General features: G+C 37.0%; 2 protein-coding genes across 3 annotated transcripts in view; one reads left to right on the top strand and one right to left on the bottom strand.

Moving 5' to 3' along the window:
• LOC129793850 (protein prickle-like) overlaps positions 1 to 25,097 on the top strand; it is a 126,176-nt gene that overhangs the window by 37,887 nt on the left and 63,192 nt on the right. The window contains exon 1 of one of the 2 annotated variants that reach the window (XM_055834302.1): positions 16,717 to 17,112. The exons of the other annotated variant lie outside the window; for it this stretch is intronic. The gene's annotated coding sequence lies outside the window, so the exon portion shown is untranslated. Of the gene's footprint in view, positions 1 to 16,716; positions 17,113 to 25,097 lie in introns of those variants that run through there. 2 annotated transcript variants of the gene reach the window in all.
• Positions 8,757 to 18,256, bottom strand: LOC129793052 (uncharacterized). The gene is made up of 4 exons (XM_055832599.1): positions 18,183 to 18,256; positions 13,296 to 13,925; positions 10,580 to 10,682; positions 8,757 to 9,227 (listed from the first exon to the last, which is right to left on the bottom strand). The coding sequence occupies exons 1-4, from the start codon at positions 18,254 to 18,256 to the stop codon at positions 8,757 to 8,759; spliced, it is 1,278 nt and encodes a 425-aa protein (XP_055688574.1).

Raw genomic sequence — 25,097 nt, 5'->3', positions numbered from 1 at the left:
TCTTCCTTTCACTCTCTGAATGCATTGTCCTGTTCATTGGAATTTACTTTGGAGCAGCTCTTGATATTTTCAGTGAACTCCTCAAAAAGCTCAATGAAAGCTCTGACAGCAAATTCGGGGGCAAAGCTACAATAATCATTGAAACAGCTCATACCCTTCATCTGGAAATTATCACAAAGTTTGAAGAATTCAGCGGGATTTTCTACTTTGTTTTCTTCATTCAAACATCCACAAGTGTTGGATTTATTCTAATGAACTTCTACTTGCTCATGAATTCACCAGCAAATCCACTCTTTTACAGCTTCATTGCAATTATTCTCGCACAATTTGCTTTCTATTGCCTCTTTGGGCAGATTATTCGTGGAAAATCTGAGAGAATTTTCACGGATTTATATCAAACAATGTGGTATGAGTTGCAGATTAAAGATCAGAAAATTCTTCTGGTGATGATGATTATGTCACAGAAAGCTTTTGGCCTTAAAGCTGCTGGAATTTACGATATAAACATGGTGATGTTTGTGAAAGTTATTAGAATGTGCTACACCTATTGCACTATTCTCTATGCTATTTTGTAGATTTTTTTAGAGCAAAAAGTAGTCTTTAAAATAAATTAGAAGAGAAAATTGTAGAAAAATTGTTCAATAAAGGTGATTTTGAATATTTTAGGCAGAAAGCTTGTTAAATATATTTAATTAGAGTTCTGCATTAGAAGCTTCCACTCGGAGCTTTCAGATCAATTGGAAAACATTTAGTATTTCTACCCCACTTAACTCTATAATTTGCTCTTCTTTAAAAATTCAAAGAACATCACCCATAAATGCCACGTGCAATTTAACCCCAGCTGTGCTCTCTCATATACGCTACCCCGTTCTTCAACAAACAAATAGACACCATTCAGAAGCACGCGCGCGTGCAATTGCACAGAAAAGGAATTTAACCCGCAAAACGCCCCAAAAAATTCCATTTCATTTTGAAAGTCAACTCCAAGACATTGGTGGCAGTTTTTTTTTTGCAAATTCCAATTTTTTTTTTCATACACCCTCCAACAATGCTGCGGGGAAGTGGAGAAAAATTTCTATTATGCAAATTGTGTATGAAAATTCCTAGCGCAGACTTCCCATGTCTTGGTCATAAATCATTGACGCGGAGATTGCCAAGAGTTCGTGTGAGTCACTCTCTCACCAGCAATTTTCTCTACCTCTCAAGTGCTCCACAATGACGATGAGATGGCATCTTCTCCACATAGCCATTGTCATGATCGTGAGATGTTGTAAATTTTATTTGTTTTAATAAAGCAACACTCCCGTGGATGAGATTCATATGAATCGCAAAATGGTCCCTCCAAAAAGCTGTGCGCAACCCCTCTCCTTAACGACGACATAATGGATAATGGCTACTTTGAAATTTAAATGAAATGACACCCACCCCCACACTTCTTCCCCAAGACGACGGTTTGGGGTGGAAAATGATCGGGGTACGTCTTCGCGTGCAAAGGGAAAGGGAATGAGTGCCGTGGAGAACATTTTGCCGCAATTGACGCTCCCGCAGAAGCTTTCAGACAATATGCTTTCGTCCCATTCCTTGCTCACTAAAAGCCACCTCTTAATCAAACAAATTATGGCAAAAGATTCAATTTACACGCGACTCTTTGCCACTCAAACGAAGAAATTTCTTTTTGACAAATTTCACTCGAGTTATTCTCTTTGATTTTCCTTGGCAAATATGGGAAATTCCGCACCATTGCTTAAGGAGATGTCTCTCAGAGGATTTTAACCTCCCACCCACGCCACCCTTCTCTGTGGCAAATAGTCTATGTCTTTGCACCGCAGAAGCCACAAGAACACTCCTCGATGTTGCTTCGGAAAATCTTGCAAACTCACGTCTGAGTGAGTTTTTCTTTGATCAAATATTCTAAATATGTTCGTTTCATAATTTTTTCTACCTCAACCGAAAGTAATGCATCGCCGTAGGGGGAGGAAAAACGGACTCTTGCACACATGAGGAAAGCATGAATGGATCTGTATTGGGTTAAGAAAGAAAGGTTAATGTTCTGAGTGAGAAGGAAATCAGTAGAAAGGGTTTGAGAAAGAAGTTTTTTTTTATTTAAAATTAATTTGAATATTTAAAGTTCTTTAAGATTTAATTCATCATTATTTTAGGTGCTTAAATTACTCATTCAATTTATTTGACATAGTTTTATTAAATTATTTTTTCTTCTGAATACTAAAAAGAAATGTAAGTTCATTACATTCAAAAAAAATCTTAAACTCAAAACTTCTTTTAAATTGCATTAAAATAAAAGTTAAAGAGGAATTTAAGAGTTGTTTCAAGTCAATTTAAATCACATCCAACCCCTCAATGACACGTTGAAGATGGTATATAGAGTGAAGAAAGAAACTTCATCCCCCTTCATTCAGCATGTTAAAATTCTTCCAAAACACTCTCAGAGTTGTCCAAAATTTCATGAACTTTTACATAAATGTTTTGCGGGGGGAGCTTTAAGAGGATTCTCTTCTCGCTTTCTGTGGAAACTCCTGAGCCATCTTCTTCCTTCATGTGGCTTCTTGTTTCCACTTTTACGGACGGGGGATGGGGATGAGGATGAATTTCCGGAGACGGCTCTATCGATTGACGTAGTGCGATGAGCCATGTGCGGGGGTGGATGGGCTTGTTGTGAGGAGAACAAGGCAAGCAAGGAGCGATAAGGGATCTCTCTTCGCTAACGAAGCATGTGAGGCATGTAATCTGTCAAAAGGATTACTAATCGCCCAGGACAGAGAGAGTGCCAATCCACCATCCGTCACATACGAGACGATAAGGCTCAATGGGGTTTGTCTCTTTTTCCCTCCCTCTTACCCCGGGATGAAATACAAAATTCCAAAGCATGCAAGTCTAACGTTATATCAGAGAATAAATCAGAACGACGAATTAGGAGGACGCATATCGAGGCAAATCTCTCGTCCTTAGAGTACAGCAAAAAAGGGGGATATTCTGCAATTTTGCCAAAGGATGTTTCACAAGGATCTTACACTTGAGTTTGAAGGAATTTACGTGTGTGTGTGTGGAGTGCGCAAATTGGGGCATTGTATGGGAAAAACACTCTCATTACACGGTCGATTTTCCTTCATCGTCATCAAGAGGGTGGTTTTATATGTATGGATGGAGGCCCTTCGCGGGGGTGTCATTGAGGAAAATTGTCTCAAACTCACCTCCGGTGAAGGGGGGGTTGCCTAAATTGCGAACGCGCCATGGAGGGAAATTCACCGGAAAGACAAGAAAAAAGCTTCCGTTTCACTTCCTCTCTGCCTAAGAGACTTTCAGCTCCGTTTAACCCTAAAAAGAACTTTGAAGGGTTCACGTGTGGCAAATAGGGTCATTGGCTTAGTTGAGATTCAGCTCTGCTGACACGAAGGGGTTAACCCCTTTTGAGGAGAAAAAAAATGAGCGACAAAATCCACACCCCATTGTGATCCGTCCCGGAACTTCCTTTTTCTGTGTGGGAGTGAAAGTTGGGGGGGAGTGAAAGTTGACAAATTAAATAGCGGGAGAAGGAGAGCTTCTCAGCATGAGGAAAAAATGTGTATTTAACAGCACCTCTCTTTGCTCAAAAATACAACCGAAACGTTTAACACTCTGGTGGCTAAATTGCTCCTTCGTGCCATCCCCTCTGTTTGCCATGCGAGGGTGTCATCCGAGAAGCAAATCTTTGCGAGCAAAAAGGAGGGTTCCTCCCGTAATGGGATAATGGGCAAAAGTGACATAAAGTTTATCGTCATCTCCTCGCAGCAGAGTTGTCCCATTTCTCTCCCCAAAGCATCCCTCTGCATCCCCATGGAGTTTTAAAATTAATTCACCTCCACCCATCAGAGGCACAATGAACCACATCAATAAATCTACCCATTGAGAGCCAGAAAAGCTCTGCAAAAGCTCCTCAAAAAAAAAAAAACTCAAGTATCATCGAGGCCCATTGCTGCGTTGAAATTGTACCCCAAAGCACTTTTGCACACTTCCGAGGCATTTAATCATTTTCATGACAAAGTTCGTGGGCAACAAAAAAACAGCAGCAGTGGGTGGGCCTCGAAAATCAGCCACGGCACAAAATGGGAAATCATAAATTTCCACTGAAGGGGAGCATACGGATTTTTTTTGTAGAGCGAGCAAACAACAATTTCTGTCACTCATCCCCGTCGCGCTGTGTGTATGATATAAAACTCATTCTGTGGCCCAAATTCACTTCAAATTTTCACTGCTCTTCCGTTAAATTTCCGTTTATCATGCCCTAAATGCGACGCGAGCTACCGCTTGCAAGTATTTGCACAATATGGCAGAAAGATTGGCAAAGAGTGAACAGAGTTGATTTATTTGGGGGATTATTCTGGAGATAAAATGGCAGAGAAAATCATTAAATGAATTTAATTTAATTTTGGGTTTATTTGTAGTCAAATGGAGGCGTCTGGTAGGACTAGGCGTCTCCACTGTATCTTAATTCTGAGGCAAGATGGAGACGCCTAGTGGTACATGGCGCCTCCACTGGCAGTTTTAAATAATTCTAAAAGAAAATTTAATAATATTTAGATAAATGGTTATTCTTTGATCTAAAGCCCCTCCAATTCTTCCTAAGCCAAATATTTGATTCTAGCTAGAATTTATGAGAATTAATTCAAATGAAACATTGTGGAATCTCATTCGTCAAAAATAGCATAACTTCTCTCTTTCTTCCTCTCATTTTCTCTCTGTATTTCCCTGGAAAATAGGGGTTTAATACCCCACAACATACAACACCATGAATTGCGCGATTAGAGATGAATGCTGACCCACCATTCTCAGGCATAGTGCGCGCGAGAAGACAGCAAAACGCGCAAAGAGAAATAACGCCACAGATTTGCCAACGGAATTGACGTCGATATGGTGAGGAGCTGAGATAATGATGATGATGGGGAAGAAGTATGGAAGGAATCATTTAATCCCAAAGCATGTTGTTGCACCGAGACAGGGGGAATTTAATTGAAGCTCCATATGATTTATGGGATCGAGAGTGAATTCCTCGCCTTCACTTTTGCCTGACCATGATATTGCGCGACCGTGATTGTGCAGACAATTTTTCCAACCATTAAACCATTGTTTCGTCTGCAATTTCAATGCATTTTTTTACCCTGTCTGTTCCTCTCTAAGAATTTTTCTGTATATATGTATAGCTATGCTGCGTCACTCAAAAAAAAACAGACCATAAAGTTTAATTAACGCGAAGTAATTCATCACATTGTCTCACTTATTGGGGTTATTTTTCACAGTTGTTTTGTAAAATTGAAAGTATATGCATGAGGTTCCCGAATTTATGACTTATATTGACTTCCGGCCCGGAATTTTCCTCCCTCCACCCCCTATGCCGGTATATAATGACTTGTAAATAAATAATGCGCCGTGAATGGGAAAAACCGGAAGCATCCACAGCGCGTAGAAAATTCAACGAAGGCGCTTTTCCATTGAATTTTTCGAGGACGGGGGTGGGTTTGCTTTTGAATATTGAAAGGCAAAAGCGCCCCCCATTAAGGAGTTTCGATGATGAAATTCCCTTTTCTTTGGGAGAACGGAAGAAAGTCCGCAGAGAGGTGAAAATATTTACCAAATTATTACTGAATAATTAATCAATGAACATTACCCTAATGTGTTCGTATTTTTAATCTCATTTGTGGTTTGTTCTCTGAATAAAATGTATGAAAATCACTTAGAAAAAAATGTTTAATGATATAATTTGCGAAGAAAAATTGATTGGATAAAATATTAAAGATTTCTTTCTTCAAAGGAAAAAAAGTTATTTGTAAAAAGTTTGTAAAGGATTGTCAAATTAGTCAAATAATGTTATCTTTTGCATGCATAATTTTGAGAAATTCTCTAAAGTTTCTTAATGAAAAAAAAGCAATAAAAATAAAATCATTTTCTCTATTTCTTTTACAGGTAAGGCCACTATTTTATTAAAGCTTCAACGGGTATTTTATCCACGTACGACGACAACAATAAGAGCCGCTTCCCCCGCATAGAATAATACAAGAAAAAGGATTTTCATAATTTTCATCTAGTTTTTCTACAAGGATTCTCACGTAAGTTCTTAATGAATAATATCATTAAAAAATAAATTTAGGAAAGTCAAATTAAAAACAAACTTGTACAAGAACTTTTACAAATTTTCTTCTTCAATATTTATTTTTCCTCACGTGCAATGAATGCAATATTTTCACCCTTAATATTAATTACAATTTATTAGCATTCTTAGCGCACTTTACAATCCAATTTTTCCCACTTCTTAACCACATTTTCACATGACAAACCCCTTTGGGGGATTGAAAAGTATCCCACTAAAACGCATTGAACCCAACCAACCGAATCGACTTAATTTGCTTTTAATTTTCAATAGCCACTTTCACTCCCCTTCTCACAGAAGTCTCCTCATAACTCTTCTAAAGAGCTGGGAAAAAAAGAGGCCAATGGGGAGGAAAAATGGGAAAAATTGCCAAAGAATAGGAAAATATGGTAAAATATCACGAAGGAGGACCCCCCAAATTGTACAGAGGGGTACGCATAAATGTGAATTATGACGCACAAATGCATTAGAATTCTTTTCTAAACCTCCCACACCTTTTCACATTCATCGAGGACTTTTCCACTCAATTTCAGTAGTTTCGTCACGACTTCACCACCACCCACAATCGGGTGGAGAATTCACCCATAACCAGCGTTGTTGGGTTGAAATATTTTAGCTTTTGAGTGCAAACAAGGTTTGGGCAAATACTGCTGTCTGTACAATCGCGCAACAGAGATCAAATACTGCGGTGGTTTTTGGCTTTGTAAACATGGCGCGAGGTAGTGTAAAGCTCACACAGAATGAATTTGGGATCCTAATTAAAATTTTCACAGAATGCAAATAAAATGGGGTTTGTTGGAAAATGCTTTTGCTGTTAAAACTCATATTTAAGCTCGCCACAATGATGAGAGATTTTCTAGTAAAATTTATAGAGATTGCAAAAATCTATATGCGCCATTTTGTACTGGAAAGGACGCTAATTTGAATGAAAAAGGCGGGATTATTACTTATTGATGAAGTTGATTGTAAGACAAAGTAGAAACTAATTAATCTTCTTTACAACTATAAATTCAAACACGGCGGTTTATAAACCAATAATCTTCTCATTTCTCAAAGTTCTTGATGAAAAACATTCTCCTCTAAATAAAATCCATCTAAATCCTTCTTATTTATAACTTTCTCACTGGAAAATCATTTCCAGAACTCCCGGGATGAGCGTATTGTTTAAGTCTTTCATTGCTATTGATTTTCTCGAAGACAAAAAAAAACTTTCTCAGCCACTTTTCCTGTCGTCGCTGGTGCGCCACGAGCTGAAAACTTCCATAAGGGGATTTTTCTGTGTAACTTTATGAGTTGTTTCTGCAATTCCTTTTCCCGCGCGGAGGGTTTGTGAGGAGGAAAGAAATCCAATAAATTCTCACCACCTGCTGTTCGCTGTGTCAGTGCCAGTTCTTTATGCTTATTTGATCATTTTCCAAACCAAGAGAAACTCTGTGCTGTTTCTCTCTGTGCTCTGTTATCCCTCGGACGACTCATGGAAATTTCATACACTCACCAATAACGTTGAATTTGGATGGGTGGTTGGAGAAACCACCAGAAGAAGAGGAGAGAAAAAAATGTGGTTTCGTGGAAAGTCTGTAAATTTAAATTGGGCGAACGGTTGTGGAAGAAGGGGGTGGCAAAAAAAACGGTTGTCATTCATAATTCCATTCAGGTGGAAAGGAGAAATAAAATCAATGACAAATATCCTGGCAAATGCAAACACATGTGTCCTAAACAAATCCCTGTATGTCTGTTTTTTCTTTCTTCTGCTCTGTGTGAGCTCAGCATGAGGAAGCTTTCACTGCTGTGGAAATTGAAACACAATAGAAAGAAAAACTACCCCCTCTTGCATTTTGTCTGCTTCTGAATTGATTTTGGGGCCAAATAAATTGAACAACAACAACAAAACTCATCTTTCGCCAATTTGCAAATTGATTCTCACTGCGAGAGAGCTTTTGTGGCGCAAAAAAGCTCATTTAATTACACTCAATAGCGCAGCTTGACCCCCCGTTCTTCAGCTGTGGAGCTTTGTTCATGAAAAATACTTTTTAATTAAAAAAAAGAACCCCAACTCTCCTAAAAGTTCAGCTATTTTCTGAAGCTTTCTGTGGGGGGAATTTTTAATTTTTTCCACCAAATAAATTCAACGTAGCGAGAGGTGACCTCATTTTGCCACAGAAGTGCTTTTTTGCCGTACTTTGCATATTAATTAAAAAGTCACTGCACTCCCCCACCTGTTGATGGCCCACAAGCGAAACGAACCTCAACACAAGAGAAGAAATTTCCTAAATGGAGTGACTCGCTAAAGAGCAGTTTAGAAAAAATTTAAATAAACCTCTGTATAAATTATTTTGTAAGATTAATGATTTGAAAAATTAAAGACATTTGATAGCCTTGAAGGGTAATAGATCTAGGCAAGAATATGATTTATTTAGAAAATACATTACCTAATGTTGGAAATAAAAAGACTGCAGACAAGGGATGTAAAATACAAAAAAAAAAAAAATTATTGAAATATTAAATTACCAATTCTATATTTAATCTAAAATTCATTTTCTAAACATCAAATCTATTAAATAGTTTTTGAAACTTTCTTAGAGCTTTAAGCTTCCAGAAGAGCCTTCATCGAGCCCTCTTACATTAAAGTATACAAAATTGTGCAATAGGAGAAGCTAACTTTAAGAACTTGCATAAACATCACAAAATTAATATCATACATTCCTGCAACCTTAATGCCGAGACTCCTTTGGGACATTTTCATCATTAGCAAGAGAATTTTCTGTTCTTTGAGCTCCATTTCGTACCACTTTGTTTGATATAAATCCGTAAAGATTCTTTCCGATTTGTTGTGAATGATTTGCCCACAGAAGCAGAATAAGGTGAATTGTAGCATAACTGTTGCGATTACTGAGTAGTACATCATATTGGTTGAAGAGGTCATGATGAGGGAGAAGGTCAGAATGAGAATTATTACAATTGTTGCCATTTGAACGAGGAAAACCAAGAAGAACGCCTCGCAGTATTTCTCAAATTTCTCAAGAACTTCCACGTGGAATTGAACAATAAATTTTAAATTATTTGGTTGGTTCTTTGAGCTTTCATTGAGCTTTCCAATGAGGTCACTTAGTATGTTAAAGCTTTCAATAAAATAGATTCCAATAAGGATCATTGATCCCTCGTTGATTGATAAATTAATCGTTCCATAGGTTGATGAAAATATATTTGCAAGCCAATGAAAGAGCCAATTTTCTTGTAGTATGAATGGAATGCGTGGCGTGATCTTTTTGTATAGTTTAGTATAAATAATACTTGACATCCATGTCATTAAAAATGTGTAGAACATAATTCTGCAAAGATGTTATAAAAGAAATATATGTGCATTAAAAGCTCTGAAAGCTTAATGAAATTAATCTGAGTTAGATACAAACCTTAAGAATAACCAACTAAACTTTTGCGTTCGTTGCAAATGAAGGTGAAATATCAAAGAAATCTCTTCAATATCGCGCTTCTGATGAAGTTGATGGAGCCATTGAAAGAGCTTTTCAACATTCACCTCATTGAGAAGCATTGAAATAACCGTAAACGCTATTTGTGAGTACCCAAAAGCATAAATTCCAGCAAATACAACGTCTGATCCTTCACTGTTCCACATTAAAAGGAAAGATCCAACAGTTGATGTTACAACAAAAAATACTGGAAGTGCTCTCAAAATCCGAAATTTCCAATCACATTCCTTTGTCCACGAGAAAAGGCTAATTCTCGTGGTTGTATTAATTAATTTCACCATTTTATGGAAAGTTTTATACTCGGCAGACATTTTTAAAAGAAAAAAAAACTTCTTGAAAATATAATTTATTTTTCCTCTCAAGCGATAGTTAAAGAGTGACTAAGAATCGATGAAAATTTTGGCTTTTCTGCTAGGTTAACTTATAAAAAGCTTTTCTATATAGTACTTAATTATATGTGATTACATTACATATGTTTTATTACACATATTTATTATTAAAATAAAACTTTGAAAGCTTTGTTGGAATTTTTTCTTCCTTTCGAGATACTCCTCAAATGAAACTTTATATAGCTTTTACATTTTATTATACAATAAACGGTGTAATAAATAACAGATCTTGTTGAACAATTCAGTGGTTTTTAGTGAATCGTTAGGACATTCATCAGGTCCATTTAGACTTACATTAAAGCATACAAAATTGTGCAATAGGAGAAGCAAATTTTAAGAACTTGAATAAACATCACCATGTTAATGTCGTACATTCCCGCAACTTTAATGCCGAGACTTCTTTGGGACATTTTCATCATTAAAAGCAGAGTTTTCTGCTCCTTAATATCCATTTCGTACCATTTTGTTTGATACAAATCCGTGAAAATTCTTTCAGATCGATTATGAACGATTTGCCCACAAAAGCAGAATAATGTGAATTGTAGCATAACTGTGGCAATTACTGAGTAGTACATCATATTGGTTGAAGAGGTCATGATGAGGGAGAAGGTCAGAATGAGAATTATTACATTGTGGCCATTTGAATGAGAAAAACCAAGAAGTAAGCTTCGCAGTATTTGTTGAATTTATCAATAACTTCCACGTGGAATTGAACAATCAATTTTAGATTTTTTCCTGCTTTGTTGGAGCTTTCATTGAGCTTTCCAATGAGGTCACTTAGTATGTTGAAGCTTTCAATAAAGTACACCCCAATGAGAATCATTGATCCTTCATTAATTGATAATGTAACCGTTCCATAGGATGAGAAGGAAACGTGTGCAAGCCAATTAAAGAGCCAATTCTCCTCAAACATAAATGGAATACGCGGTGTGAGATTTTTATGAAGTAGAACATAAATATCATTGGAGATGCATGTCATTAAAAATGTGTAGAACATTATTCTATAAAGAAAATCATTAAAAATATTTTTAGCTGTGTTTCTTTCAGACACAGCTTTTGTGTACCGAGCAAAATCGAAAGTCGTCAGATCGGGCTCAAACTTGGTATGAGCACGAATTAGGGTCCCCACATTCCAAAAAACGTATGCGCCAAAAAAATTTTTTTTCCGGCCGGCCGGCCGTCCGTCCGGCCGTCCGTCCGGCCGGATTATAAACTTAAATTGCAAGAGAACGGTGATAGATAGAGACTTGCGGTAAACGGCAAAGTTTAAATATCGACCTGAAGAAATCCGATTATGAAGTCAAATCCACCCCCCCACCCCTCCGTCCGCCATTTTGGATAACCTCAAAATTTTGTTTTCGCTATATCTCAGCCCCTATTATAGGTAGAGGTCTGAAATTTTGATATGTTGTAGGGGCCATCAAGAGCTTTCCAACGATACCTCATTTTCGAAAATCGGTCAAGCCGTTTAGTCAATATGGCCGCCACAATTTTTCATCGAAAATCGACCATAACTCGAAAACGGCTTGACCGATTTTGATCAACCCGGGGTCAAATGAAAGATCTCAACAAACCCTACAACTCTCTAGAACATCCGAAGTTTCAAAAGTGACCGCTAGGGGGCCAAAAATCAAAAACAAAATTTTCGATTAGTTTTCGATGAATATCTCGAAAACGACGACATAAATTTTTTTTATTTTTTCATATGTTGTAGCTGACCATATTATCTAGCTTCATGCCAAAAATGAAGAAAATCTATGGATCCGTTCTCGAGATATAGCCTTCCAAAGTTGGCATGTCATATCTCGGGTTCTACAAGTCCGATCTTGATCAACTCAAGCGCAAATGAAAGGTTTCGAGAAACCCTACAAATGTCTAGAACATTGCAACTTCGAAAAATGACCGCAAGAGGCGCTAAAATCGAAAACAAAGTTTTCGAAAATTTCGAACTCGAATTTTTCGAAAATGGCGACATAAATTTTTTTCAGTTTTCGATATGTTATAGCTGACTTCGAGACCTTTAAAACAAAAAAAAAATTATGAAAATCTATGGATCCGTTCTCGAGATATAGCCTTCTAAAGATTTCTTAGGGTATGACTTTTCTACTTTTCCCGACTTTGCGCGTATTTAAATTAATTTGCGTTCTAGTTTGCTCTCACAAAATTGGTACACTGAAAGAAACACAGCTCCCGTAAGCTTGGTCAGCTTACCAGTACATTTTAAAGCTCTCAAAGCATAAAGTTCCAAGAAACTCAACAATGAAAAATTCTTCAAACCTCAAGAACATCCAACTGATTTTTTCGGCTCGTTTCAAATGAAAGTGAAAAATTGATGAAAGCTCTTTATTATCGCATTTCCGGTGGAGCTGATGGAGCCACTGAAAGAGCTTTTTAACATTCACCTCATTGAGGAGCATTGAAGTAACCGTGAGTGCCATTTGTGAGTAACCAAAAGCATAAATTCCAGCATATGCAAAATCCGATCCACCCTCACTCTTCCACATCATTGAGAATGACGTGAGTGGTGCTGTGATGATAAAAAATACCGGAAGTGCTCTCAGAATCCGGAACTTCCAATCATATTCCTTTGTCCACGAAAATAAACTGATTCTTGACGTTGTTTCAAGAATTTTCACAACTTTGTGGAATTTTTCATATTTAACAGACATTTTTTTTATAAAGAAATAAAAAAAACTTTCTCTGAAATATTAATTTTTCCTTGAAAACGTTTTTTTTTACAAGCGATAGTTTAAGCTCAACTAACTAAGAACCACTGAAAAGTTTTGGCTTTTCTCCTACGTAATTTATAAGAAAGTTTTCTATAGAAAATACGGGTAATTAAATGCATGTGTTTTATTACTCACATTTATTATTTAAATAAAACATGTATTTTAATTTATAAATATTTAATAATTTTATTATATTTAATTATTTCCACGGAAAACGACGACGGTTTTCCTGGGAAATTAATCAATATGTGTTCAATATGTGTTCCCTTCAAATATATAGTGAAAGTTTTATTATGCAGAAATATGTAGTTTTTCTTTAATTATGCTGCTTTTGCATTATTGTAGGTCAAGATTAGCTGGCATATTTTTAAATATATTTCGTGTAAAAATGAGATTTAATTCTAGTTTCTGTGCTGATTAACAGTGTGGTAAATAACAAATTATTAGAACCTTTATCGGCCCTCCTTATTACATTATAGAGTACAAAATAGTGCAATAAGAGAAGCAGAGCTTAATCATTTGCACAAACATCACAAAATTAATATCATACATCCCTGCAACTTTGAAGCCCAAAGTTCTCTGGGACATCTTCATTGCAAGAAGTAGAGATTTTTGATCCTTAACATCCATTTCGTACCACTTTGTTATATATAAATCCGTGAAAATCCTTTCGGATCGGTTGTGGATGATCTGTCCGAAGAAGCAAAACATGGCAAATTGTGACATAACAGTGACAATAATTACCAAATACATGGCATTTGTAATTGTATGCATGAGAAGGAAGAAGAGAAGGACAAGAAGAAAGACGCACGTTGATATTTGAATGAGGAAAACGTAGAAAAGTGCTTCACAGTAGTCGTTAAAATTCTCAATAATTTCCACTTGAAGACGCACAATAAGTTTCAAAATTTTTCCAGTGGACTCGGTGGTTTCATTTAATAACCTGATGAGATCACTCAAAATCCCAAGTGTTGCAATAAAGTAAACTCCAATGAAGATAATCGTAGCCTCAATCAGGGTGAGATACAAGGAGCCGTAGAATAAGAAGAAATTCGCTATAAATCCCTGCAAATGTACATAATCTTCCAGAACGTATGGAATTCCTAAGATAAATTTTTCACGAATATGCACGTAGGAATTAATTACGACGCACGTTGTTGTTGTAATGCAGAGAAGAACCCTGAAAAGGTTTTTGAACGAAAGTTTTTGAATTTTTGAAAAATTAACGTTTTTATTTTGACAGCATGAATTTTTATTTGTCATAAACTACTGTCAAGTTAATTATCTGTCAAACTGAACAACTGTCAAACTAAATCACTGTCACTCTCAACGGCTCAAAACTATTACACCTACCTCATAAATAGGTAAGCTAACTTTTCAATTTTAACCAAATTATCCTCATAAATCGGCAAAACTATTTCATCCTCATGCTCCTGATGGATCTGCCGTAACCACGTGAAAATATTATTAATTTTCCCTTCGTTCAGCATTAAAAAAATCCCCGAGAGTAGCATTTGACTGTAGCCAAGTGTAAAAATTCCTGCAACTGCAAAAACCATCTTATCCCCGTCTGCATGGAACATTTTTGCAAATGACGTCAAAACTGCTGCTGTTATAATAATTATGGGGATTAAGACGAAAAAACGAAACTTCCAGTCTAATTTCTTTGCCCACGTAAACAGGATAAGCTGGTGAGATACTTCCAGAACTCTCACCATTTTTTCAAAAATCACAAAACGCTCCTTTTGAGCCATTTTTGATAAATTTCTCAAAGCAATTCGAATTAAATTGAGCACAACCGTTGTTAGTAAATTCCGAATGACGACTAACTTTCGATTTAACTCCGTCATTGTGTCCTTTGAACTTCAAACACTTAAATGGGACTCTTATTGTGAGACTTGAAAGCTTTGTAAACAGATGTATACTTCAATGAAATTAATGAATTATTAAAATTTCTCGATATGAAAATAAGGGTTGCAAACCACCTGCAATGAAGGACATGACGAATGGCACTATGTAATGTAGTATACTACTACTTATAGTTTCTTCATTTAATCTTTTATTCATTAATTTTGACTCATTTTAATCGAAAATATAAAGAGTCCCTCAACCCATTATTTCTCATTCCCACGAAGAAGAAAGCAAAGGAAAAAAAAGAAATCACTTCTGAAAAAAAAAATCCCAGCTGATAAGTCCCCGGAAGTGGTTGAACAAGTGAATGGAGGGCCGCCCGCAAAGTGAGAAAGCATCAATTTTTATTTTTCCTCTAACAAGAAGCTCGGGTAATCGGGCAATTGCATCTGGTAGAACAGCAAATAAAAAAGTCGTAAAAAAACCTTCAGTGCCGCGGTGAAAGTTCACGCGGGTCGTTTTTCTTCATTTTTCCTTCCCTTCTGGGGTGCGCGCGGACAGTGGTGCTGTTAATTGTTAATACTGGCGCGGAATGCACAAGAACGCCGAGGGTGTGTGCTGCCTCCACCCTCGCAGGGGCAACCCCAAGCCCCGCCATGCACTCGGACATCGCGTGTGGCATCGCTATGACCATAACACATAATTGGGAAATACAATTTGGCGCATAAATTAAGATACCGTGTCCACGATAAGCCTCGCGCTAAGCTCTTCGTTTTGTGCGAAAGGCGCGCTTTTTGGCCACAATGCCCCCTCCTCCATAGCCCCTCTGTAATGCCCATTTTCCATTTGGCCACATTGCGTGAGGGAAATCCCCGAGAATTCCACAGCAATACATAGAGCGAGGATTCCAATGTCTAAGAGGGTTTTCTTGTTTTGGTAGATTAAGAGAAATCAGTTTTGAGATATTTTTTAGTTGATGAATTTTAAATGGAATTAAATAAAAATACCTATTGTCCTTTAAGGTGAGCTTAAAGTGAGCTTTTTTTTTGCTATGATCTTCTGATTGAGAAAGAAAGATAGATTCGGGGAAAAATTAGGACTTTGGGTGAAATTTACCAATCAGACAAATTTAAGTTTTCTTAAGAATTTTCTTTCTTAAGAAACGTCCTAAGTTTCAATAGAATTTCTTAGGATTCTTTAAGAAAAAAACTTAAGATTGAGATGAAAAAATTTAAAGATTTTTAAATTTTCTTAAGCAAAACTTAGATTTCTTCAGTCAAGCTGAATTGGGCTTTTGGGCTAAATGCACATTTTTAGATGATTTTTTCTGATCGCTCTTTCTGGCATCGAAATTTTCATTTAAAGACAAAAAAAAGTTTTGAGTTTTTTCTCAAGCAATCTTAAGAAAACTTAAGTCTTTCTTAAGGAATCTTAAGTTTATCTGGTGATTAAAAATTATTTACTAAAAATTTCATTATATGAAAAGCTCTTCTGTGTGAATTCTTTTCATTAATTTCCAATAATAAATCGTTAAAGCTCCCCCCTAAAATTAGGAAAGAAAAAGATATTAATGCTCTTCATTTATTCTTCAATTTATTCCTCGATTTATTCTTTTGATTCTTCAATTCCGCGCTTTAACAAAGACTTTTGTCGGCGGCACTCAGTGGTGGTATCCCCTTCCTTTAAAGAAAAAAAAACCAAAAGAAAGGAAACATATTATTCCACGCACAAGACGAATTTATATCCTGCAAATAGCGTCACATTTTCGTATAAATAAAACTTTGTCGATACGTGGGGGTGGGTAAGTTTATCAAAATACTCAACGTACACACAGAGGGTGAAGACTCAATCACGCATAGCTATGAGAGAAGAAAAAAAAACCACCCCCATTGGTAGATTATTAAGTAATTTGGGGGATAATGGGAAGAGAATAAAAAAAGAATTGGGAATAAATTCTGAATTTTTTAGGGAAGCGAATAAATTCGCTTTAACAGAGAAACGTTGAGTGATTGTGAACGAGCCATCAAAGCTCTGTACGGCGCATGGCTGGACTTACATGCACTGCTGGTTGCCGACTACGGGGCGCTCTTCATCAGTTTCACCGGCGCCGTCACGCAGAGACCACGTCGTTGGGCGCCAAAATCAAAAACTTGCCGTTGTTCGTGTGCGAAGTGTGTCTTCCCCAGACAAAGTGGGGGTGTTTTAGTTTTGATAAATAATTTATCGGGTCGTGTGTGTTTCAGTGTGGGAGCTCATAATCACCTGGTTGATGGATTTGGGTTGTCTTGGGCAGTGTGTGTGCAATACTCCGTGGTGTGAGCTCTTTTATTTATTCATTCATTCTTCCCATTCGACCCCCACGTGATTGTGTGTGAAATGCCTGTGATTTGTGCCAGGGAGTTTGAGTGAGAATTGCTTTGGGAATATTCTCTCATCTGTGCAAGCTGTCCTCAAGCGCGTGGATACCATGGATAGTCGGCAGGCGTTAGATCATCGACTCAGCCCACTCTTGAATGGTAAATAATCGACAAGTGGGGAGGATTGGGAGGAAGGGGAGGGAAGTGGCGAATGACAAAGTGACAAAACCACAAGTGAACGTCTCATGGAATTCGCATCACACAACTCCATGGGCCGTTTAGTGGGCATGAAAGGCTGTCGGGAACATTTTATAGTGTACTAACAACATACGCTACATACTCTCTCAATAAATCGCCCTGTGGTGATGATGGAGGATTATTGGTGTTTTTGTGGGCTTTTTATAAACTAGAACGGGAAGTTTGTGTGCTCGAGTTCAAAATTTATGCTATTTTTGCACTAAATTAAATTTAATCGTTTATGTTGGAATTTATGCTTCCTAATTAATATATTTTAAATAATTTTTTAAATAATAAAAAAAAATCCTACCTGTAATTTTTAACAAAATAATTTGCTTACAAATATTAAATAAAGAGAGTTAAAAGCTCAAACAATATAACTAAAATATTACGTGCAAATTAATTAATTTAACCAAATATTCATTTAATTTTTTTTAACTAATTCCAACAAATATTACACCAAAACGCCTCAAACAAAACACACCCCCACCCCATCAAAAAATAATCAAACATATCAAACAAGTTCAAAATTATGTACATGTACAATCCAACATAGCGCGAAACAAGCATTTTAATTACCGATCCTGATTAAAATTTCAAATGTGTCGTATTTACGTGTGTGTGGATGGAATATTTTGATATTTTTTTGGGAGTTAAAAGGTAGCACGGAAAGGTGATGAAAGTATTTTGCGATTAATTGAAAATAATGTCCCATAAATAATTGATGAATTTGTGTGTCAAAAACACACCCTCACACAGTTGGAAATCCTTTCCATACGACGACGATGAGGGGGTGCACAAAGTCGAAAGGCAAATTTTAACCCAAAATTCGGGGGATGGGGAAACTCAATATAATTTCCCAACCCCCTGGAGCAATGTGAAAATATGTGCAGTAACATTTTAGTATAAGGGGCTACCTCCGGTGTCAATACGAAGGGGGAGAGAGTTACCCTGAAGGGATTGTGCTGCTCCTGTCCTCCCCTCAAACTCACCCCATCTTCCATTTAGAATCATCCATGGCATTCCAGAGGACTCGTTCACTCAGCGTCGGGATTCCGTCAGTCATGCCGCCCTCCGGAGACGGATTTATGCGCGCGTATCTCTGACAGAGAGCACCTCAGGCTCTTTTCCACCACCCCCTCCCTCTCCCACCCACGCAACACAGCATATGGCCCACACCCACCCCCATACACCTCACTTGTATATATGACAATGCGACGGGTTTATTTATTTTGTCACGTCACATGATTTCCAACCCCTCTGTGATGCGAAGGAGAGCTTTTTCTGCCATTTTCGTGTTTTATCTGAATTTATATGTTGGAGTAACTTCCTCGAAATGAAGGTGTTGCCTCATAGAAATATTCCCAACAATTGTTTGACCTTTTTTTGCCAGCCTAAGAGAGATTATGTGCGTCAAAACCCCCGGATTTATGGCTGAGGAATACAGGTGGATTTACATTCTATTGCTGCCTTCTGAGGATTAACAATAGGGAAGGATAACTAAAGGATTGTTTTTCTTCTCTTTCATTGCGAGATGAGAAGAAAATGCGTCTTTTAGGTACATTGTAGGAATGAAGAGAAATGATTCTGAATGATTTTTTGTCAAAGAAATGGGAAAAGGGAGCAAATTTTCATTTCCAGCCACGTCTTGATTTTTTTTTAGAAAGTTGGTTTTAGGCAGAGGTTTAGTTTCATTTCAGTTCCTAAAAAGACGTTATTTTTTCAAGAATTTTTATTCTGCTCTTTTTGGAAAAATTATTCGTTCTCTCACTAATTTTTCACCAGAGAAATTCCACAAAATAAAATCAAGAAAACACCTCTAAAAGTCTTTCCATCCTTTCCTACACTTCCTTCAATTTTCAAATCCCATCGGAAGCTCTTCGAAGCTTCGGAAGTCTGCAATTTCAATTTTCAAGGAAACATCCCAGAGAGAAAATTATTGCAATTGCATTGGGGAAAATTTCGCGTGAGATTTTGCAACTCTAAATCACTCCGGAAATTGCCTCCAACAATCCACCAAGGAGGAAGTCTCTGTTCCATTTGAAGCGGAAGCATATTCTCCACCAAGACTCTGCCCACAAATCCCCCACAGCATTGTCTCTGGTAGAAGAGAGTCTTGGTTAATTTAAAGAGGAGGCACAGAGCGAGCAATTTTCCTTTCACTTTGAAGCAATTTCCTGTCCGAAAAGAATATATCCTCGAAATATTGTTTCGTCGGGCAGAGAGAAAAGCTCCCGCAGAAGGGACGAAGAGCAAACAAATGGTATGTTCGTTAGTCGTTGGGAGGGATGAGCAGGGGAGGACTTTGTCTGGGAGTTTCTGTCTCAATTGGCATGAAGCGAAGAGAATGGTGCCTACCAAGAACTCGGTGGACAATGGTGAATAGGATGGAATCCTCAATAAGAGTCGGATGATCTCGTCTCTTCAGTTAAACCCACCATCCCCATCGCAAATATTTGCATACGAAAACAATATAATATTGAGAGGAATTGCGGGGGTATGTGTCGCAGTGAATTTGTGAGGCCCTCGACTGGCAAAAAGCCCTCCCGTATATGCTGGTGGAGAGGACAATTAACCAAATACAATGTTCAAATTTAAACGATTTATTGGGATCCTTTGTCCTCTACAAGAGGACATGAACATACATACAGTCGAGCACCATATGGATTGTATTTGTTGCAACATCATATGTACAGTCCTCCCTGGTAGAATGTGGCTGCGCATATTTGCCCATTGCTATGTACCTTTGTTAAACCATCACCACACCCGCCCCCGCCAATTGCGCGATTTCAAAAAGTTAACTGCACCACAAGCAGCGACAAATTAATGGGCCATACCCACTCTTCAATATTGATTTGCAGGGATTCAATTAATTTGGACACCCTCCGCGTGATTTAGATCATTTTTCCACCGTAATTGCTCTCATAAATTAGCATCACCGCAGCGACAAATTAATCAACATAACTCGTCAACTAATTAACACCACAATTAGACAAATGGGTTACACACTGAAGTGCGTCTTGTTGCGTAAGTTGCTCTCGCCAATCTTGAGCTTTTCCCCGATGTTTTTGCTGTGCAAAATGAGCCAAAGAAGGAGGCCTAATGCCGCCTTGGGGGGCTCTTAAAGTAGAAGAAATTATCTTCAGAGAGACTTCGCTCAATGCGAATGGAAAATATTAAATTTAATTAAGTTAATCTCTTAATTAGATTCATAAAAATTTATACGATTTAAAATAGTTTTCATTTTTCAATCAGGGATTTTTTTTTCAAAAGGAGTTTATTCACCTCAATGCTCAATTCAGTGCACTTTGGCTTTTCGTCTATGTTAAATGAATTTCTGCAAAATAAATTAATTTCTACATACTCTTACTGGAAGGAAAACTTTTTAAATAATAATTTTTTTTTTATATTATCGTTTCTCAAAAATTTTTAAATATTGAAATAAATCATTTAACAAAGCTTAAAATGAATAATCTCCTTCAGCCGTTTAATTCTTAACAATTTAACTAAATAAATCAGCAATGGGTATCAAATAAAACAATTTAATCTACGAATCTCAAGTCTTAATTGTGAAAAGCGTCATGAAGGAAAATTCCTCCTTCGACCCTTCAATATTGAATTACGAACAAAACTCCCCCGCATGAAAATACAAAATGGAAACAACCCAATTTACTCGTTAGAAATTCAGTAGAAGAAATTTACAGATTTTGTGAGAAGAAAACCGCCTGGAGGCTTCTTCTAAATATTCTCTCCACTCCACACTGTCCACGGAAGATTCTCTCCCATCGCATTTCTAATGAGAATTTGTCTAAAGTCATCGTCAATTAAATCGCTATGCCGCTAGAAGAAACTTTTTAATGAGAAACTGTCATCGAATTTAATTATTTAAAATGTGATTTTACATGACTGTGACATGGAATTAAATTAATTAATTTATTCTCCCCTCGTGCGAAGGTTCAAACTCTCACTTTCCACCAAGTTTTCTCGCTCTCTCTGGGATTTTCGTGGGTGTTTGCATTAAAATTCAAATAGCATGCATGGTGAAGTGAATGAATCCTATGAGTTGTGCTAGCACGTACATACATATAGCTCAAAAAGGAAGATTATATTATGGGGTAAAGAGGAATCTAATCCAACCACAATTTTCCATCCCTGAATGAGAGGAATTGAGTGGAGAATCAATTAAACTTTCATGGAATCATCCACAAACTTCTGGGACGCCTTTTTCTTTTATACTCCCTCGCTTGTAGGAGCAGCTTAAAATCCTCCCACATTTTGTATTTTCTATGAAATTAGCACCCACATTCTCCTGCCAATGAATAAATTCCTCATGGATAAAAGTTCTTTCCCTTCAAGCAGGGCAAGAGGGAAATGTTGTGCAAATGTTGATGATTATTAAAAGTATAGCGGAAATTGGGGAAAAGTGTGCTGTTGAGAAGATATATTGCGAGAACTTGATGAAAAATTGCAATTCATAACTCACAAGAGTGGAAGGAGGGAAAGCCACCCACCCACATGTTCAATCTCTCGAAGAGCTACAACAGGTGCGGATAATTCCTTGGAACTTTACGACAACCTCCTCTCTCTTGGGGAAGCGAGTGGCTGTCACCAGGTGAAAATTATTGGCTTGACTCCCCTTGACATGGCCACCATATAAAGTACTCCTGACACCGTGTGCAACCCTCAATGGAGCTTTCTCTAGCATAGAGAAAGCTTTAACCCATGTATAGGGTGATGAAGGAGCTTCCACAAAGCCACAGTAGCGTCTTTAATTGTAGCCACCAATTAAATTTTCCTTACCTTCATTGCAAACTTTGTCAACTTTCACCCCACACATACATGCATTTACTTTCAATGGCACTTTAACCCTATATTCAGGAGGGGTGGATTTTTTTACCCCCTGCACGAAGCAGGGGAAAAGCGCGGGAGGCAATTGTGGAAATAGTTAAATGTGTTTAATGCGCGATTTTATGGTTCAAACTGTGCCATTCGAGGGGCTATTCAATAATTTAGACGTTGCTGTGAGGACTATTGAGTTAACAAATTAATTGACTTTTGTGCAATGAAAAGCACTTCAACTGAGCTTCAATGGGGTTGCATGAGAATTTTCCATCAAAATGGGGATGAATAGGGTGAAAGAAGTTAGTTAAATTGACTATTGATTGAATGCTGAAAAAAATTATAAAGGGAAATTCCCCATAAGACATTTTTTTAATTCTCTAAAAGCTTTAGAAAATTTATAGAAGCAGAATTTTAGAATTTCTAGAAGAAAACTTTTAGAGAAAATTTTTGGAAGCAGAATTTTTAGAAGAAAGCTTTTGGAGAAAATTTTTGGAAGCAGAATTTTTAGAAGAAAGCTTTTAGAGAAAATTTTTAGAAGCAGAATTTTAGAATTTTTAGAAGAAAACTTTTAGAGAAAATTATTAGAAGCAGAATTTTAGAATTTTTAGAAGAAAAGTTTTAGAGAAAATTATTAGAAGCAGAATTTTTAGAAGAAAGCTTTTAGAAAATTTTTAGAAGCAGAATTTTAGAATTTTTAGAAGAAAACTTTTAGAGAAAATTATTAGAAGCAGAATTTTTAGAAGAAAGCTTTTAGAGAAAATTATTAAAAGCAGAATTTTTAGAAGAAAGCTTTTAGAGAAATTTTTTAGAAGCAGAATTTTTAGAATTTTCAGAAGAAAGCTTTCAGACTAAAAGTTTCATCCACAATATATAGATTTTTTTGCTTTTAGCAACAACATTTGTGGAGCCATTCCATATTTTGCAACGTGATTTATGTGTTGAGATAATGTGCGAAGAGAACATTTGGATGCAAATTAGTTTTTGTGGGGAATCAATGGCACATTATATTCTGTCTAAAAACAAACTACTAATTGACACAAGGTCATATATATCGCCTATCCTATAATTTTGAATAATTTAGTCATAATTTTTAATGACAAACACACGGTGTGGTGGTGATATTGTGTTTCAATTTGTCATTTTTGGAAAATTATGTTTTGGCAAAAAGTTAATTTTTTATTGAGATTTCTCGTGGTTTTATTTGAAATTTCCCGCCAAGGCGGTTTTTGACAGATATTTTTCTATTTGATACGCTCTCGGGAGCTTTCGTGAAGCATCGGGTTACTTCGGATTGTTTCAAACAGGCGCCTTTTTTTGAAAGTCTCATCAATGAGCGTCCTTCAGTGACTCCCACGGATCCTATCCCCAAATATAATCAATAATTTTTCTCAATATAATTTTCAATACCACCAGGAGCGTTAATTTGAGATATATATACTCTAAATTAGCTTTATTCATTCCTGATCAACCATAAATCAATTCAATCTGACTGCGGCGTGGAAAGGAAGGGAGCTATGCGTCTTTTGTGTTCACTCCCTGCTCATTCCACGGTGTTGTGGAAGATTTGTCCGACAAAATATACGCCTTAGCTGAAATGTTGGATTTTTCTCATTCAAAATGCGGCTTATTCTTATTTTCTTTTTTTTTTTTGTAAATTTCAGGTGAGAGATTACAAACCGACCGAAGAATATTTGATGAGCATTTTATGACACGCGCGCGAGAGTCTTTCACCAAATGAGGATTTTTCTAATTTTCTTCAATTCTCTTCACGTCATTTTCTCACCTTGTTGTAGGAGCCCCAATGAGCGCCGCTCATCTCTCGCCTTAATTATCGATCCGTGTTTGGTGGGACATTGATGATTTCCCTTCTCAAACTATGACACGCAGGGAGGGTGTCCCGGAGTAAATTGTGTTGATATGTATCTCATTAAAATCTTACACGTTTGCGCACACATTAATTTTTGGGATGTGGCGATGTGAAACACCTTCTCCGTATATGTATGCCCACCTCCATGAAGAATATTTGTACGTAGCAAACACGCATCCCGGTGCAAACAAACTCTCGCTTTAGCTCTCTGCGTACATAGTCAAATTATTAATTATCCAAGCAGTGGAGGCGCCTGGTCGCCCTGACAAAATACTGCGAAAGCTCAAAGCCAAGCGAAGATAATCTCTTCTGTGAGCCCACAACAAACTCCCATCACTCCCCGCATATTTCGTGGGGATGATTTTAATTTGTAATTAGTCAGTGTCTACAGAAGGGGTTGAGAGAACACAGGGTGTACTTTAGCGTATGAGGGTGCAAAATTGGGTGTCTCACAGGGAGTCTAGATCCTTTTTGTCCCATTTCAAGTTAAATAATAGAGATTTATTCGACATCACGCTGACTCTCCGCTGTGTCCCTTTATGTTGTTTAAGGAAAACTCCTCTTCACAAACCACCCGTCGATTTTGTCTCTTCAACGACTGATTTATCGAAGGATTAATTGAAGGATCCTCTGCCAAGGAAGACCCTCGTCAGGGGAATTTCATGCAGAAACTTTCCCCCTTTTGTTTGCGAGCTTTCGAGAGTTTATAGGAAGACAAATTAAATCTCAAATTGAGATGAGTTTTGAGACAAACTGACCAAAGTTTTTGGGGATTTACAAATTCATCACTCCAGGAGAATCCTTTTCTAAAAGGGGTTATTATCTGTCGTTTTTGAGTGTGGTGTGTAAAAGGGATGCAAAGAATTAATCGCAATAATGTAAAAACCTTATAATTTTCGCCAACGTGTAATCAAATTTCTTTTCTAAATTATATTCAGATTCAAATTAAAATTTATGAGAAAAGGTAATTTTTCAATGCAATAACAAGGTTCTCAACCTCTGAATTTTGTGGTCAAAGAACACTTAAAGGTGAGCATAAAAGCAATTGGCCCCACCAGTGCGACGTCTTGCTGCGAAGAATAAATACTCATGAAGGTGAATTAAAGTTGAAATCTATTGAGCATCTATCTTGTGCTATTCTGGATTAATCAGACGCCTAAATAACATTTTTTGCCTTTTGCGCAACCTTTTGCCTTCT

The sequence above is a fragment of the Lutzomyia longipalpis genome, chromosome 3 (genome assembly GCF_024334085.1).
Source record: "Lutzomyia longipalpis isolate SR_M1_2022 chromosome 3, ASM2433408v1".
In the NCBI taxonomy this organism is placed as follows: domain Eukaryota; kingdom Metazoa; phylum Arthropoda; class Insecta; order Diptera; family Psychodidae; genus Lutzomyia; species Lutzomyia longipalpis.
This window is presented reverse-complemented; position numbering and strand designations above follow the sequence as displayed.